The sequence below is a fragment of the Talaromyces marneffei genome, chromosome 7 (assembly GCF_009556855.1).
Source record: "Talaromyces marneffei chromosome 7, complete sequence".
NCBI classification, from domain to species: Eukaryota; Fungi; Ascomycota; class Eurotiomycetes; order Eurotiales; family Trichocomaceae; genus Talaromyces; species Talaromyces marneffei.
In genome coordinates, this window is record NC_072354.1 from 881,020 (window position 1) to 897,573 (window position 16,554).

A 16,554-nucleotide genomic window follows, 5' to 3' on the forward strand; every position below is an offset into this window, starting at 1 on the left:
GAAGAAAGACTGGCTTCCACCGGCCGCGATGCCGTAAACCTTCGTTTCAACTCGCCACCTCCGTCGACGCTCGTAGGGAAGCAACAGAAGCAGCTAAAAGAAACACGACAATCGCAAAATACAACACGACAATTGGCACCATCTACTTCCAACTTATTGAGAGCGACCAATGTCCTACCACATGGTTATTTTACTGCCTCCGCACTAATGAAGAGTCTTAGTGGGTCGATATTTCCACCACCACCACCAGCAACGACAACAGCGTCAATTCAGGAAAATATTGACTACGATGACGAAGACGAGGATTCCCCCGCGTCGACTATTGTGCCCCCTTCACCCCTCGGATCACGTCGAAACTCGTTTATAAACCATGGCGGAGCCACAGAAGAAGATACTACTACCAGCACCGGAGATAATCTCAGCTCCAGCATCGAGTACGACATCATCGCCCACACTAACGGGCTATATCCACAGTCCCAAAGTGCAAAGAGCAATACAGGACCTCTGCCCAGTTCTCCAGAAACACCTCGAAACCCTCGATCAACCGCCCCTGGACTTACCTCCATGCATGAACAACGAGGAAGCCATCAACGCAATGCAACTCATCACGCAACAATTCAACAAACAACGCGAGGAGAACAGCAGCAACAACAACCTCGACCTTACGAGCCAGTGGCAAACAAACAGAGCCGCACTTATAAAAATCCTTCTCATCCTCCTCAAACACCTCGAATGGAAGGCCGAGCACCGCCGCCAACGCAAACTGAAGCGTCTCCCGCAACGCCAACGGTATCTGCATCAAAACTACACCCGCGAGTCGCGGTCATACTTGGAGTAGATCGGAAATGGTACCTGCCGCTGGTCGTGTGTCGAGCGTTAAGTGTTGGGCCGGCGTTGTGGTGGGGGCTCAGGTGCGCCTTCACCTTCCTGGCGGAATTACTGCGCATCAGACCAGGAAGTATGTGGAGGGAAGGTTGGGTTGCAATTGTGGTTAGTAGTGCAGCGGCCGATTGGGATGTGGAGAGGAGGTTTAGGGTTACAGAGGTTGCGTTGGCGATTATGTGGGTGTGTATCCCCGTTTCTCCCTCCTGTTCCCAGATCGTATGGGCTGACGTCGTGGGTTGTAGTGCTGTGCATCAGCATATCTATCGTATTTCTTCATGGACTGCATGATGTCCCGGTGGTACGGATCCCCTCCCCCATCCCCCAGAATGCATGGCCAATTGCACGGCTAACTTGCAACCATACAGGCTCCTCAACTACAGCCCCCCAGCAGTGTTGATTCGTCTCCTAGCTACAAACGGCCTCATAGCATACCTCACTTCCTCCGTCCTCTGGCTCTCAGGCGCCTCATCTGATCCACGCCTACTTTTACCGGCTTGGATATCAATCACAACCGTACGCCTCTCCTTCCTTCCTTCACCTCACCTTCTCATTGTGTCCTCTTACTAATGGCTTAGACATTAACATTTCTCTACCACGCAACCCAAAACCACGCCATGATCAAACGTGAAACCACGGCTTCGATCTCCGTGCTGTCGGTGGCGAGTTATATTAGCATGTCGTTGATACTTTTGCAGTTGCATTTGACGCGCGATAATGAGCCCGAGGTTCCTGCGTTTGTGATGGGACAGAAGGTGTTGGATTGGATTGGGGGGTTGACTTCGTCTCTCTCACCTTGAGCTCTTGTGGGGGTTGTGTTGTATTTTTTAATCTGTAGGCGTTTATGTTGTTTGCATGTTAGGTTGACATTATATGTTTTTGTACTGATACCTGAGTTGTTGGTCATTGATCAGTTTACTAGCATGGTTCAAGATCAAGGTTTATGGAATATCTTTCATTGAATCCGCATCATCGATGCTAAGACATACAAAAGAAAACGAAAATAATAAAAGACAGATCATCTATGGGTATCTACAACGCCATGTTCCAGTCCTCCCGTCCCTGAAAACAGAATCATCAAATCATGAGAAAAAACAAACAGCTCCTGAAGGTCACCCGGAAGGTGACCTCGACTTGAGAGGCCATGGAGTCTTTCTCATGTTCGACAATTCAAAGAGCAGACCATAAACCCTTCCATTGGGAATCGCAAGTCGAATATAAATAACTTGACAGTGACATCGTGCTGTCGCTGAAAAGGATACTCGTCGAGCGAGACACTCTAAGAATGTGGATGATATCGTAAATAACCGACAAGATGAAACAGTTCCATCGTATCCTCAAGGGGTTGATCTGTCGAGAAGGACCGAAACGACACGGCGCGTGATTTTAGAACCCATGGACCTGGAAACGTTAGCTTGAATTCAATACACACACACACGAGAAGAGAGGAATACCTTGATGGTCTTGGCGTCGAGTTCTAAGCCCTCTTTCTTGTCGACCAAAAATTCCTGAACATCTTTGCGCTGATCACCCTGCAGCTGGATCACCTCCCCCATCTCACTGTCATTGACAATGGTGCCATTGCAAGCTGCATCTATTAGATAGTGATTTTGTAACAACGCGAGGCAAATAACATACCGAACTTCTTCTTGATGACCTTGAGAATCTTCTTCTGATCAAACTTCTTAGGAAGACCCTGAACGGTGGTCAAGGTCTTACGACCATTGCGTTCTGCGAATCGTTAGCTAGCCATCCAAACGGACCGGCGATCGAGAACAACATACGCTGAATTCGTATATGGATGTAATTCTGAGACTGTTTAGTCTCACCGGTGTCTTCGTCGGCTTCGGCGAAGGGGTCTGTGATGACGGTGGATGGTTAGTTACTTGTCTCTGGTCAAAGTGTTGCACCAACTAAAACTACCCCGCTCTACCATCACGAGCGTGGCGGTCATTCAGGAACATGAACGACGCGCTATTCGCCGTTACGATAGATAGACAGGCATCGCCAAAATAAAAAAGGGAATGGGAGTATTCTGTCGATAGAACAGAGTAATAACGACTAAAGGGCTTACCGAAGGTCTTGAGGTTTTCGATGGACATAAACTCTGCCTTTGCTGAAAACTTCCTTGAAAAAGGGGGTATAGATAATAAAGCTGTTGGGAAGAGAACTCGTAGGTAGTCTCTTGTAGATGCTACTGCAGTGGTCTGTTTTGTGAAAACTGGTATGGAGGGGGGAGGTGGTAGAAGCTGATGGTGTTGGCGGAGGAGGAATTGGATTCTTTTTAAAGCGACCACAAAAGGAGCGAGAAAGAGTGCCAGCACGCGGGGGGCGAGCCTTCCCACCAGACGTCTTGCCAAGACCACGGATAGCCCAAACGAGGAAGGATCCGATGACTCAGCCGGTGGCAAACTCGTTGATTGGCCGGTATCTTTTAGCCATGCTGTCCCTTGTTTAAGCCAGTCACTACAGTCCCCAAAACCGGGGTGCACTACTACTCATAGTGTGTATAGAAGGATCAACATGGTTGCTGTACTCTCAAGAATCTCTTCTTTACACGTTGTGGTGGAATATTGAACTATTCGATCAAACTGTCGGCGAACACGTCGACCAACAGAATGGAATCGGCGTTGTCAGAGCGCGGCAGTCAAAGCCTATCTGGGAGCGACCGGCCAGTCAGGTGGCAATACGAGTCACCAGGCTGTGTCAGAGTCCGGTGCATAACTAATCCATACGCTCATGGATGCGGTTTCAGTACTGCAGCTATCTGCCGCCAGCAACTACTACGTACTTCGTTTCTTACTATGATAGCGATCGATTGAGTATTACGTATGTTGTATTAGCAGAACATGTATGTATATTACATGGGTCACGAGACCACGAGCCCTCGATCACAACCAATGGTAGGATTTCTATTTCGCCTATTCCCTCGTCCGGGCCATTCATCTATTCCACCTATTCGATGCCTGCCGATTATGGGGACGGCGATGGTGCCGGGGCAGCGGCCGTGGTGCTGCCGCGAGCGCCTGGTGTAGGGAAGAAGAGTGGCATATATGTCTATCTGGTGTTAGAAAAGGGGCCTGTCTGCGATTAGGAACGAGGAAAGTAGACGTACAACACCTAGCGACATCACTATGTGAAAGAGTGTAATTAGTAGATTGATCACACGGTGTGGGGGGTCGTGGTCCCTGAGTTGACAACTTACATGACATGAACACGGACATATAACTGGGCGTAGCAGCATTTTTGCTCTGCTCAGGACTTTCCGATAACCAGTTTTGGATTGAGATAATAACGGCGACCCTTTCAAAAGATCACAATCAGTGCGCTGCTCGATGGATAGACAGGAGCCAACATACCATCCAATCATACTAGACATGGAAGATCGCGTTCGTCAATTGACTGTTCAAGATCATCCGCTTTGCAATATCAACGTGCTATCGAACGACATACCGGTTCCGCGTAAACATCTGATTAATATCCGTATCATTAGCATCATGCAACAAGCCTTCGCAAAAAGGAGGGGGGGCCTTACAGCCGCCATTGGCAAAGTTGTGCTCATAGCACCTATAACCCACATCAACACCAACCCAATTTCGCACGGCACCATGTCCAATCTTCCAGCTCAAGTGCGCATACCTGAAATATCTGTATCACTCTTCGCAGCGGGTGGCTCGACATATGGAATCACTATCGACAATGAACCAATTGGCCACGGTCAGCTCCGTTGTATCAATCGCGCATTGCAACCAATTCCAGAGTCAATTGGAGCAGGACAAGACTCACCCAAGTCTGCCCTTCGCATATCCTTCTTGGTCGACATTGTGAATAATATTCTGGCGGAGACGACGTATGCCTTTGCCGATGCGTTGGATCTGATCGTCTGGCTGCTTCCCCAGAGACGGAGTGTTACTGAGCTGGGAGCTAACCACCTCCGGACACGTGCCGAGCTTAGCTCTTTACGGTTAGGTGATGGGCCCCTCTGTGGTGGTAGGCCAATCAGAGTGTAGCCCGTATCTTGTCACTGTAATTGGCCTGGAATGCAACGTACTACGTACTTCGTCATCGCCATTTCCGCCAATGATGGATTTTCCATTACTATTGTCATGCAACGCCTAATAGTTACTTTCTCGACAGTGTACGCTGGCTTTCCATAGGATACACGGTCTCTTAGGAACGGACCTCCAAGAAAACAACCAGAAAAAGCAACGAGAAATGATTACGATGTAGTTACCAAATGCCGCACTCCAAGAAATGAGATAACAAAAAGCAATTCGAAACCTTACGTGGTAGACAAACAAACAAACAGTGTTTACGGAGCACATACGTACATACATACGATAATCTGCTGTAGTAGTACGTACGTGTCTGGTGTCTGGCACGACAGACGGATCTGCGAGTGCTGACAATTAGATCCACCGATCTCAAAACGGATGCAGACTGCAGATGATCCGACATGAGATTCGTACAGCGCTATACATATCAACCAGAACAAAACAAAGCCAAAACAGATAACTAGGTACGTAGTAGTCTAGTAGATGATAACGATCCATTGGTATCTCCTGACGGCCCAAAATAATTGGACAACGGAAAGGCCAGGAAGAAAGAATGGGGATTACACTGACAGATCGACTGTACAGGACTGATGGAGACGATCGCTCATTTTGTAGATACGCTGATACGCTGTCACATACATATAGTTCATGCTAACGGCCCAGTAAAAGTCAAAAATGTAATAGATAGCCCCATCTCCACTCGCGTCAATTACAATGTGCTCCGGAATCGCAGGCTGCATATAGTTACAGAGTATTCATTATGGCATCTTCATAATGTGCGAATTATCTCCGTGTATCAGCCTTGGAAGTAGAGAATCCGAAGTGGACCGACTCCTGCCATCTAGGGCTGGACATTGGTCAGTAACGAAAGGACGGGTGACACTTGTCAGGTAGGGTCCAACGCATTTATTTCTAGTTTCTACTGGCATGCTTATCTCAAAGAAATCAATAACTAGTTAACTACGTAGTAACTATAGCATATAAGTTACATAGTGTTGATATACTCCGCGGGCACATCGTACGTACAGCTACAGGGTGGATTGGTGGGTGTATCGTGCCGGTCACCGGAAAACAAGATCCTACTATTGGGCCATTGGCACATCTGCGCACTTGGTCCTCCGCCCCGTCCGGCAGCAGCGCCCTGCCTCGTAGTTAACTACAGCTCCTTGGATTAATCAATCTATCAAGTAAGCAATGGTGTATTAAGCTTCCTACATATTGCACCAGCATGCTACTATTTGTTTGTCATTTATCGGTTGTCTGACCGTATGTGACATGTCGGCTTTATCTGGCGTTGATTGTGTTTATTTCCGTCAAGCACAGCCATACCTGGCCTGGAGCCAACGACGTAACGTAGATAGATTGACCTCGGTGAAATATTGCCACCGAAATGTTCTTTGATAAGTAGCAATAAGCAACTGGCCTTGCGCTGACGACTAGCGAACCATAAGTTTGACTATCGATGCCCAAGAAAATGGGAAATATCGTAACGGGTGGAATGCCGCGTATCGCCACGGATTCGGAGTTTGTTAGTCCGCTGAACTCAATTATTGATCACACCTAACGATACAGAGTGAGTATATCCGCGACCATTACCTGGGCAAAAGCATAAGAATGACAATGTTTGCTTTTCGCTGAATTTTACTGAATTTTACGTAGTCGGGACTGATTAACCTGCCGTTATCCGGGCTCGTTGTGACCGCTAAGCCCGGAATAGCAGGAATGCACGCCAACCCTCCGTCTCGGCTTAATCGTACTGTAATTGCATTACCCCGTAGTTACTTCGGTGTTCGCCCGTGCAGTTAAGGGACCCGTACTGACGCTGTACGTACATCCTGTACCTAGTACAGCAAGTACGTACGCAGTCCTTAGTTATTGTGGTGTGTGCATGTAATATTACCGTATTGATTACGCCTGTTTACCGCTGGTTTCCCCGAGTTGCACCCGACTCCTCTTTAAACACTCAGTAATCTGCGTATCAGCATAGCCGCGCCGCTTGCCGCAATTCATGTGTCGCTCTTTCTCTCTTATCCTGGGGCCCATCGTATCAACCAGGTCCGTCGCTTACATCGCTTCTTTCATCTCACCTCAGCTCTCGCCATTTGTTCCTGTCCTGCCTCAGATCCCTGCTTAACCATCTCAATCCGACCTGCTAATCTTTACTCATCAAGTCTTTATCTCTGTTGCGTCTTTCTGGTATGTCACCCAACTCGTCCTCTACTTAGTTATACATCCGGTGCGGGAACTAGGACAACTGACGTTAGTTAGAGTTGGCCGAAAAGGCGACAGCAGATACCGATTTCCTACGAATCATACGATTGCCGGCTACGATTGCATTGCGTTCATATTACTCTTCGCAACGTCTGATTCACCTCACCTGAGTCTCTCTTGATCTGCTATCTTATCGCCCTCCTCCCCAGTCCTGACGAAGGCTATATTGGGTCCGACTGCCCTCGAAGAGCCGTGGCATACAAACAAAGTATCTATGACCTGAATTGCGCCAACAAGAGACAACCATGTCTCCTGTCTACATGCGATGATCCCGCATCCCTCCTCGACGGGCCTTCAGACCTGGACAAACCAACATCGTGCTTCTGGGACAACTGACAGGTCGTCCATGGCCGTGGCACGCACACCGTCTTCCGCCCAGCAACTTATCGACCTCTCCGCCTCCGACGGCCCTGCAGAGATCGAACATTCTCACAAGAGACCCAGGTTAGATACCACTGTGCCCGGCCTGGGCGGTGATGGCCGAGCCCCTTCCTCCAGAAGCGCAGACGCTCGAAGCGCAACAACCGGCAGCAACCCTACAAGACCTGCTGCGGTATCAGGTCGCGGCCGGCCGGCATACTCTTTTCAGGAATTAGTCGCTGATACATATGGAGGAAGTGTCTTTGCCGGCAACTCAACGCCGGCATCGCAAACATCCAAACCGCCGTCTCCGCCGCCGTTCCCCGTGCGACCATGGACCCATACCCCTGCGCGTCTGTCGCAAGTTGAAAATGAGGGAATATCAGATAATCTGCGGGCACGCGAGGTCCAGACCGTTCCGTACCGTCCGGTGACTCCAGAAATCGCACCCAATCTGACCCGGGACAGTAAGTGCTATCAGTCTTTTAAGTCTTCCGGATTTACGGCCGAATGAATGACTAACAAATCCATAGAAGTCGCCGACTATGCACCATGGTCTCGCACAGGAAATCACCCCGAAGATAGATTGTCAGACCTCAATGTCAAGGCAGGGAATTTCGATAGGGTTCCGGGTCCGAATACTAATTCAGATATCCAATCACACGCTTCGAAACTTTCCAGTCAACTGAAAAACCACTCCAGCTTACAGCTTTTATCGTCTGTTTTCGCTGCCGCTTTGGAGAAACGTCAAATACACGAAAAGATTTCCTCGACATCCACTTTCAAACCGCCGCCTCGTGTGACTCTTACTGATAATAAACGGGAAGCTTGGCTCCGAGATCTTGCAAACTCGTCCGTTCCTCTACGACGATTGAGTCGAACCATTCCTCACGGAATCCGGGGAAAAGTCTTGCTCGATCAATGCTTGGGTAAGGGAGTTCCTATCGGCAGAGCTGTGTGGCTAGCTAAGTGCGTTGGTGCCAATGAAATTCGTGCTTTCAAGAGAAAGGGGACCAGTGGATCACTTTCACAAGGGCTCGAGATAAAATGGGTTCGTGAGTGGACATTGAGCGTGCAACAATTTACTGCAGGAGTGATCAGTGCGTGTGGAAAGCCGGATTGGCGAAATAAGATGACTTATGCGTGAGATAACTACCCTTTCACTCTTTTATGTCATGACTGACTAGTGATGCAGTGTGAGACTCGCTGCTCGACTATTCTACGAACAGCTACTTGACCAAGATTGCTATCTCGACTGGTATTTATCTTCGATGGAGGGTTCTTCGTTGGATGCCTTCCCGATATGGCTTGCGATGTTAAGCATCTACTGGGGAAGTCTTGTACGATTCAGAAAACGAGGGAGGCGCCTTGCGGAGATCCTATTGGAGAAGCTCCGAGAAGCCACTTCATCCGAGTTCAAAGTGAATTTGCAACCCTTGATTGAGCGTGTCTCTCTGCTAGTTCGCCGACTCTGCCGAGAAAACTCACCTTGTCTTATCCTTCCACGATCATGGGATCGGTACCAAGATATCGTCGCATCTTCACTGTCAGACGATTCTAAGGAAAAGGCAATATTACAATCGCTTGTTCTTCGGAATGCCCGTGTCCAACGGCCTGGAACGTGCTGTCCAGCGCGTCAACGTTCCCCACAAGAGCAGGTCATCAAGCTCCTGGATGCGTCCCGTGATACTTGCAACATGTGTGCTCTATCAAGCAGCTGTCTCGCTCTTATTCCGGATCGGCAAGAGCTTGTTTCGGTGCTTTTGAGGTGGGCTGCGAGCCCGTTTCGCCAAAGCCTAGTTCGTGTATACATTGCAGTGCGACTCTTCCGCAAATGGAAACGATCAGGCATGGACATCGATGCCTGTATCTTTCCATTTCTTACCCAGACATCGATGGACCAGTCGACATCATCCTTGACAAATGTATACCACATTATAGTTGAGTTGATTCGGTCTCAGACATTTTCTGTTGGCCGGTATCTGCAGTGGCTAGTCGCAAGAGGTGCAGTTGAACAGTATCGCCAACAATACTCTCAAGCTTCGTCCGTTCCAGTTGATATAGCACTGCTATCGCACATACCAGTTGCCCGACTTCCACGACACCTTCGCAATCTTCGAGACACCCTCATGGCTCGTGCAGGCCTTCCTTCTTCCGAGGCGGAGGTATTGCATAGCATTAAAGCTGATTTGAAACAGAGACTCCCAGGTTTGCTCGGGAAAGATGACTTTCACATGAACATCAATTATGATCAAAACAATTTATCTTGGTCGGTCAAGGCTGATATCAGCCAGTGGATCCGAGCAGCCGTATCCGAACATTATGAAAACGGCTCTGCGTATCACCCAAAGATGTATGAGAATAACGTCGAAGTCTCATCCTTAACTCAAGAAGAGTTCCTTGTTGTTCGTTCCACACTCGAACAATACGGCGACCTTTCCATGCTTGCGGACATTCTCATTGACGCGTCAAACTCGGACGACGTTCGGTTGCTCACTTGTGCTGTCGATACGCTAAATCGTCATTTTGAGTGCTTCACAATAATCGGCGCTCTGGGCGATATGTTTAGAAGTTTCTATGAAACTTTCCTGCGTATGAAGGCTAACGGACAGCCTCTCTACGATCTAGCATATTCGATGGCTGAGGTTGGCCACCGTTTACCCAATGAAGTGAACTCGCTCGTATTAATTCGGCAAGAACTTTCGCGTGCTGATCGTAACCTCGCTCTTGCGGCTTGCTCTCCAGTGTCAGACCATATGGCGGAGACCTTGAACGACGCCAGTCCTTCTTTCAACGAGGACATGGATCACTTTTTGTCGTCTGGGAACAGTATGGATGAAATGACGATGATTCTTGTCTTCCAGAAACTAATCCAGCAACTCGCGTTCTACGACGAAAAGAATCCATCAATGCCCGGCACAGTTTGTCGCCATCTTGTACAGCTACGGTCGTTCAACTCGAAACACTTTGATCTTTTGTTGGTCCAGTGGCTTGAGGCAACTTTGAAGTCTACTTCTCGGCCGAGCTTGTCTCGTCTTCTCTACCCACTTGTTGGCATTGGATGTGTGACTTTACCGGCTTTTGCTGCGTTGATGAAGAAACTTCTACAATCTGGCTCACTTCAGACCGTCAATTCGGCATTGCCGGACTCGCTAGTCGACTTCTTGGAGCTTCTCGTGCTAAATAACAGTGCTGAACCCTTACGCGACTTTCTGACGTACCGTTTCCACATTGCTCAAGAAGAGTTTCTTCAGGGACACTCACATGAAGTTATTGCACTTCTTAAAGATGCAGTACCTCATATGACTTTGGGTACACACGATATAATATCTTCGGTTCCTTGTGTGGTTCCTTTGTTGAGTGAGATTATTGTGCGCCATCCAGACGATGCTACGCTTGACAGTATTCGCACCCTCATGAAGAATTCTCCGATTTTCCTCCCTGTTGTCCGCAAATCTCTCGACCTTTTGCTGAATGACCATCGGAGCAATTCGGATTTTCTGATGGAGACGGCAATAACCATAAAGAAGACCAACCATCTTTCATTGCCTTTGTGTCAAATGAAGTTACAGATTCTTTTCGAAGAGAAAAATGACGATAGCATCAGGAACAACATTGTGGATCTCATGTATAAATCAGCAGTGGCGGATGTTCGTGCTGGGAATTCCTATTGGCTTGATCTGGTATCTACAATGGGCCAAGAGGCTGCAGAGCAGGTATGTATACATTTAATGAGCCATCCCACTGCTTGGACGTTTGACTAACAAACCGATAGCTACGCCAGAGAGCCGAAAAGGACTTCTTTTCCGTTGCACAATCCGAAAGTGCTGTGGAGAAAGACTTGGAGAACGAAAGGCTCTGTCTCCAAGAAAATGCTCGCGTATATCTGGCTATTGTCGACGGGCTTGCATATAGTATACCCGAAGAAGGAGTTCCCTCCGTGGCACCTGTCCTTGTCGAAAAGATGAACACGCTTCTACAAAAGCTATTCACAATGCATATGAATGTGCGAAATTGGAGCGAGAATCGCAGTCGCTCATCCCAAGAAGCAATGACACTTTCTCTATCCGGCTGCGAGGAGAACTTTGTATTCTGGTTGACCTCAATGCTACAAATGATCCGGATCCATCGAGCGGCATTCGATCTACCAGTTTCAGCTGGCAATCAGCGACTAGGCGCCTATGTCGATTTGTCCCGGTTGCTTATCATAATTTGCTGCCTGGCATTATCCCGTACACCTTTGGGACTTACAGTGCAGCCACGGTTAGACCTTTCTGCGTCATCATATTTTCTCGCCTCCGCCAAAGAAGTCCGAGCCGGAAATACCATTCAAACATACGCTCTAGACATTGCATCTTCATTAGTCGACAGCCTCCCCGACGAAGCCCGCCAACATTGTGCCAATTTCATCAAAGAACGCTTTCCGCCAGCACTTAACGTTCAAAATGATCCTCGTTTACAGTATCTTTTTGGTCCTGTTGCGGAAAATATCGGCAATCTAGGCGGGGCCCTTCCATCTTCTATGTCTGTTTCATCTCCTGCAGCGACATTGACACCGTCCAACAACCCCGTCAATGCAGCCACGGCAGCAGGAGGGAACACAATCGAGGATCCATTGGCACTCAACAATCGACTACGCGTGCAAAGTCGCGGTCGCGTAGTCGGATCATACCCTGTTCGTCCATGGGAGATGCTAGAGGAAGCGGCTCCAGTAGTCGGCGCAAACGACACCGCCATTGACCTGAATCTGTTTGGTGCGCGAAAGGTTCGTGATTACTGAAAGAAATAAGCAATCAACTCATCTCATCTCAACCTCGCTTCTCAAACCTCATATGTTTAATGACCTCTTCTCATGTTTATTTCACCATTTCATCCTTGTTTTTGACCTTGTAATCTTTGTCTTCAAGCCGGAGTCTATCTATCTACATATCAATCATTGCGCTCATTCCTGTTTATTACATGCATGCATTTTACGAGACATCACATACACATTACATTACACACCTGGCGTTTTGAGTTTTGAAGATTTTGTTCGATATGTCACCATTATTTGTTTTGACTGTGCCTGGATGACCTTTGTATATACTTCTGATTGTCATATTTTTCCGGGTCTTCATTTCAATAAAGCATGGCGGTGCTGGGTAGATTGGGTTCATAGGAATGGGGGTTTTGCTGTTAGGTACATACATATCAACATGGCCTTTTATTAGCTGTCTTCTGTCATTTGTTCGATAACCAACAATCTCATCATACATATGTATACAATGACTCATGTTTCACATGTTTTATCATCGAGTATCCAATCAGTTCCCAACGCTTAAATTTCCCATGTATGTAAGATACTTCCTCGACCAGGATAAACTGTTGTACCCGTGCCCAGATTTAATGAGAGAGAGCAATGGCGGACGAATGAAGGAATGACACTTTGCGCCTTTGCCCTGGTTCTCTCCTCATTTTAAGCATTTCAAAATCCGAGATTGTGTTCCTATGAAGTCTTGCGCCATGATCTTTGAGAATGGATGTCAAGAAGATCTCACAAGAACGAGCAGCACAAAAAGGAGGGTGAGAATCAAACAGAATTATTTTGAGAAAAAGGATGAAGCCAGACTCTCCCAGCCACTGCGTAATATTATTTTCTTTTTCTGTTCTGTTTACTTTTCTAGTCGTTCCTATGAATGTCTATATAAACAACACTTCCAGGGTTTTATATATTGCTTTCAAGTGGCGTAGATATATATCCACATCTATCGATCTATTTCATTGTAACTTTTATTTAGACGCCTCCACAATCCATATCGACTTAACTACGGGCGATATAAAAGTCATTAAGAGGTGGGCATCTGCCAGGAAACGCAGAAAAGAGGAGATAGGTGGGGGGCAACAAGAAGGGAAGCCGAAGAATGAGGAGTCTGGCACTGCAGGCCGACTTGCATTGTAAGATACCTGATCAAATGCATTCTAATTGTCATACAGGGGTGTGATGAACCACCGATAAGAGCGAGCATCTCATATCTTCTGCGCCGCAATGCACGAGCCCTTGGACGACAAGGATATTCGCCATGACTATCTGAGACATGCATTTGTAGTTCAGTTTTGTTGCTGGGATTATGTAAATTGTTCTCTTCCTATCCCCGGTATTGAAACCGAAAACTTCATTATCGTAATCGGACATGCATTGCGGGGGTTCTTTCGGCATGTGTGTTGTGGCCCTAGACACATGTGTACCGGGGTGTGTTAGGAATGCAGAGACCATTGAAATACTCCTGGCAGCGCTGTTTGACCAACTTATTTCTGATCTCAGTTTTCTCAATAGACATACCTAGCTTATTACAACACAGACGTGCCAGTGTAAGAATGGCCCTTTTTAACATCGCTGAAGCCGTAGACTCCAATTTCTCACTGCGTTTTCCTGTGGTCACAATACTAGTACTACTGATACTATATCCAATTTTCCAAATCGTGTACAATGTTTTCTTTCACCCACTCGCGAAGATTCCAGGCCCCTTTCTTTGGTCTGCGTCTAGAATTCCATTTGTTTATCACCTTCTCCGTGGATCCCTGATCAAGAGTCAGAGGCGATTTCACAATAAGTATGGTCCCGTATTTCGCATGGCACCAGATGAGGTTTCCTTTGCAAGTGAAGAAGCATTCTACGATATTTATACCTGGAGAGCTGGACATAAGCGAGCCATGCGCGATCCAGCCTTTTTTCAACCTCCAGAGGGCCAGGCAGACAATCTAATCACTACAAACAACGTCAAGTTTCATGCCCGTATACGTGGATTAATGAGCCATTCTTTTACCGAAGAATCCTTGTATGAGCAGGCCCCTCTTATAGAGGGCCACGCCGACGTGCTCATCAGTCAGTTACAGCAGCGGGCAACAAGTTCTGAAAACCTAGAAAGCGGAGCGTTGGTTAATGTGACGGATTGGGTCAACTTTTTCACCATGGATGTGGTTCGTGACTGTGCCAAGCCAAATGTGTTTTTGTGTTATACAATATTGACATCGTCGCAGATTGGAGACCTGGCTTTGGGCGAGGATTTTGGTTGTCTGGTCAAAGGTGAATACCATGACTGGATCCGAACGCTATTTCAATATTTGAAGGCTATGACAATCGCCGCCGCGCCTCGATACTGGCCAGTCATGCAATTTCTTTTTGAGAAAGCGATTCCTAAGAGTATAAAAGACGACGCAAAGCGTCATCAACAATATGCCTATGATCGGATCAATCGCCGTCTCGATAGCAAAACGGACCGCCAGGATTTCATCACGCCCTTCATGAAACACAACCCAAAGTGAGTTCTGCAACCAAATGGATACCTTCTAGGTTTGACGTTAAAAATGGCTTCGTCTCTATAGCTTCGAGAACATGTCCCGTGAAGAGATTCTTTCGTCGTTCAGTTTTGTGATCATCGGCGGTACTGAGACGATCGCCACCTCCCTGACAGGCCTATTCAACCATCTCGCTATGCCACAGAACAAAGCGATCCTGGACCGCCTTACAAAGGAGATTCGGAGTACCTACAAAACAGAAGACGATATCACTGTAGAGAGCATTACACGTGCCAAACTACCTTACCTTGAAGCTGTCATCCAAGAAGGACTCAGGATTTGCCACCCGGTGCCTTCTGGCTTGCCTCGAATCGTACCTCCTGGTGGTGATGAGTATACAGGAATCTGGCTACCGGGAGGAGTAAGTATTTGTTCTACCATTCTCTACTACTAAATGATAATTTCTTATACCTTGTCCACAGACTAGGCTTGGCGTGCGTATCTTTGCCGTCAATCGATCTGCCAAATATTTCCAGGATCCTGATACCTTCGTTCCTGATCGTTGGCTGCCCGAAGGAGAGCGACCATCGGAATACGACAATGACAATCTCTCTGCGTCCAAGCCGTTCGGCGTTGGATTTCACAGCTGCCTTGGGAAGCTATTAGCTTTGGTGGAAATACGCCTTGTCTTGACTCGTATTCTTTGGGCGTTTGATATAGCAGAAGAAGAGGGTATGCACGTACATTTCGATGACTTTCCCGTGATGATGATGGTCGAAAAACAACCCCTTATGCTCCGCTTAAGTGCACGAAAGGGAGTGAACTACAAGGCAGCAGGTGTAAACACAGCCCAGTAATAATGAAATAGAAGCGATCAGAATTGCTAGCTTGTTATTACAATAAATGATTAATAGCTGTGTTTTAACCAAGTTCTAATTTGATTAAAAGATTTTGTAAGTAAAGAGTCGATCCACTAGGGCAGGGAGTATCAAAGTCAAAACCAGGATCCAGTAAGACGACATTTCGCCCCGTTTTTACCCAAGTATCCCTTCCTGCTACCGCTCGGGTTTGCGATTTTCCTTCAACCCAGGCGTGATTGTTTGGGCAATGCTAAATTCAAGAACAATGTGCGAATTTTCAATCCAGCCACAGTCAGCAATATCCGTAGATGATGCATAGCTCAGCCTTGAGGCAGGAATTACCCAGTTCACAAACTGGGAAGGCTCTCTTCTCATTCTGTCTTTCTACCATGTACTCTGTATGGTTCAATCCCTCTTTCTTCTAGTTCGTAGCATTCCAAAACATCAACGAAACTCTACTTAGGGCTTGGTATTGCAAACCCTAAGATGGAAAGTTTCCCAAATAGGTAGATGGCTGTTTTTGGTCTAGCTCCGTTTCTGAACAGTTGACCGATCGTGAATTTGTAATCAGCTCCAATTCTGACCTTCATGCACGCTCTCAAAAAGTCGATGTCCTATATAGTGTGAGCCAAGTTCTGTCATAAATCGACCTATTATGATTGAAAATATACCAGGGGTTCAGAGAAGAAACTCAGGAAGACCACACATTTGGGCATTGGGTTGACTTACGACATGTTACCTGAACCAAAAGAAACAAGCCAATCAAGGCATCAGCAACGAAAAACGCGACAAAAGGCCTGTAATGCATGCATCAAAGCTAAGAGGCGATGCGACTTGCAACATCCTTCATG

At 47.2% G+C, this 16,554-nt stretch overlaps 5 protein-coding genes across 5 annotated transcripts; 3 read left to right on the forward strand and 2 right to left on the reverse strand.

The window, feature by feature from the left end:
* Nucleotides 1-207: 207 nt before the first annotated feature.
* On the forward strand, nucleotides 208-1,682 carry EYB26_008981 (uncharacterized protein; the record flags this gene model as incomplete). The annotated part of the gene is made up of 4 exons (XM_054268232.1): nucleotides 208-1,065; nucleotides 1,128-1,183; nucleotides 1,251-1,398; nucleotides 1,461-1,682. 4 exons carry the CDS (start codon nucleotides 208-210, stop codon nucleotides 1,680-1,682), a joined length of 1,284 nt encoding a protein of 427 aa, XP_054124207.1.
* A 586-nt stretch (nucleotides 1,683-2,268) lies between these two features.
* EYB26_008982 (uncharacterized protein) lies at nucleotides 2,269-2,984 on the reverse strand (the record flags this gene model as incomplete). Its single annotated transcript, XM_054268233.1, has 5 exons — nucleotides 2,269-2,283; nucleotides 2,337-2,470; nucleotides 2,521-2,613; nucleotides 2,667-2,741; nucleotides 2,957-2,984. The coding sequence occupies 5 exons, from the start codon at nucleotides 2,982-2,984 to the stop codon at nucleotides 2,269-2,271; spliced, it is 345 nt and encodes a 114-aa protein (XP_054124208.1).
* Nucleotides 2,985-3,855: 871 nt separating this feature from the next.
* On the reverse strand, nucleotides 3,856-4,705 carry EYB26_008983 (uncharacterized protein; the record flags this gene model as incomplete). Its single annotated transcript, XM_054268234.1, has 8 exons — nucleotides 3,856-3,939; nucleotides 3,998-4,014; nucleotides 4,088-4,185; nucleotides 4,242-4,253; nucleotides 4,336-4,352; nucleotides 4,418-4,449; nucleotides 4,522-4,572; nucleotides 4,669-4,705. 8 exons carry the CDS (start codon nucleotides 4,703-4,705, stop codon nucleotides 3,856-3,858), a joined length of 348 nt encoding a protein of 115 aa, XP_054124209.1.
* Nucleotides 4,706-7,473: 2,768 nt separating this feature from the next.
* On the forward strand, nucleotides 7,474-12,348 carry EYB26_008984 (uncharacterized protein; the record flags this gene model as incomplete). The annotated part of the gene is made up of 4 exons (XM_054268235.1): nucleotides 7,474-8,035; nucleotides 8,102-8,711; nucleotides 8,764-11,284; nucleotides 11,344-12,348. 4 exons carry the CDS (start codon nucleotides 7,474-7,476, stop codon nucleotides 12,346-12,348), a joined length of 4,698 nt encoding a protein of 1,565 aa, XP_054124210.1.
* Nucleotides 12,349-14,177: 1,829 nt separating this feature from the next.
* EYB26_008985 (uncharacterized protein) lies at nucleotides 14,178-15,700 on the forward strand (the record flags this gene model as incomplete). The annotated part of the gene is made up of 4 exons (XM_054268236.1): nucleotides 14,178-14,525; nucleotides 14,586-14,866; nucleotides 14,931-15,264; nucleotides 15,326-15,700. 4 exons carry the CDS (start codon nucleotides 14,178-14,180, stop codon nucleotides 15,698-15,700), a joined length of 1,338 nt encoding a protein of 445 aa, XP_054124211.1.
* Between the last annotated feature and the right edge of the window lie 854 nt (nucleotides 15,701-16,554).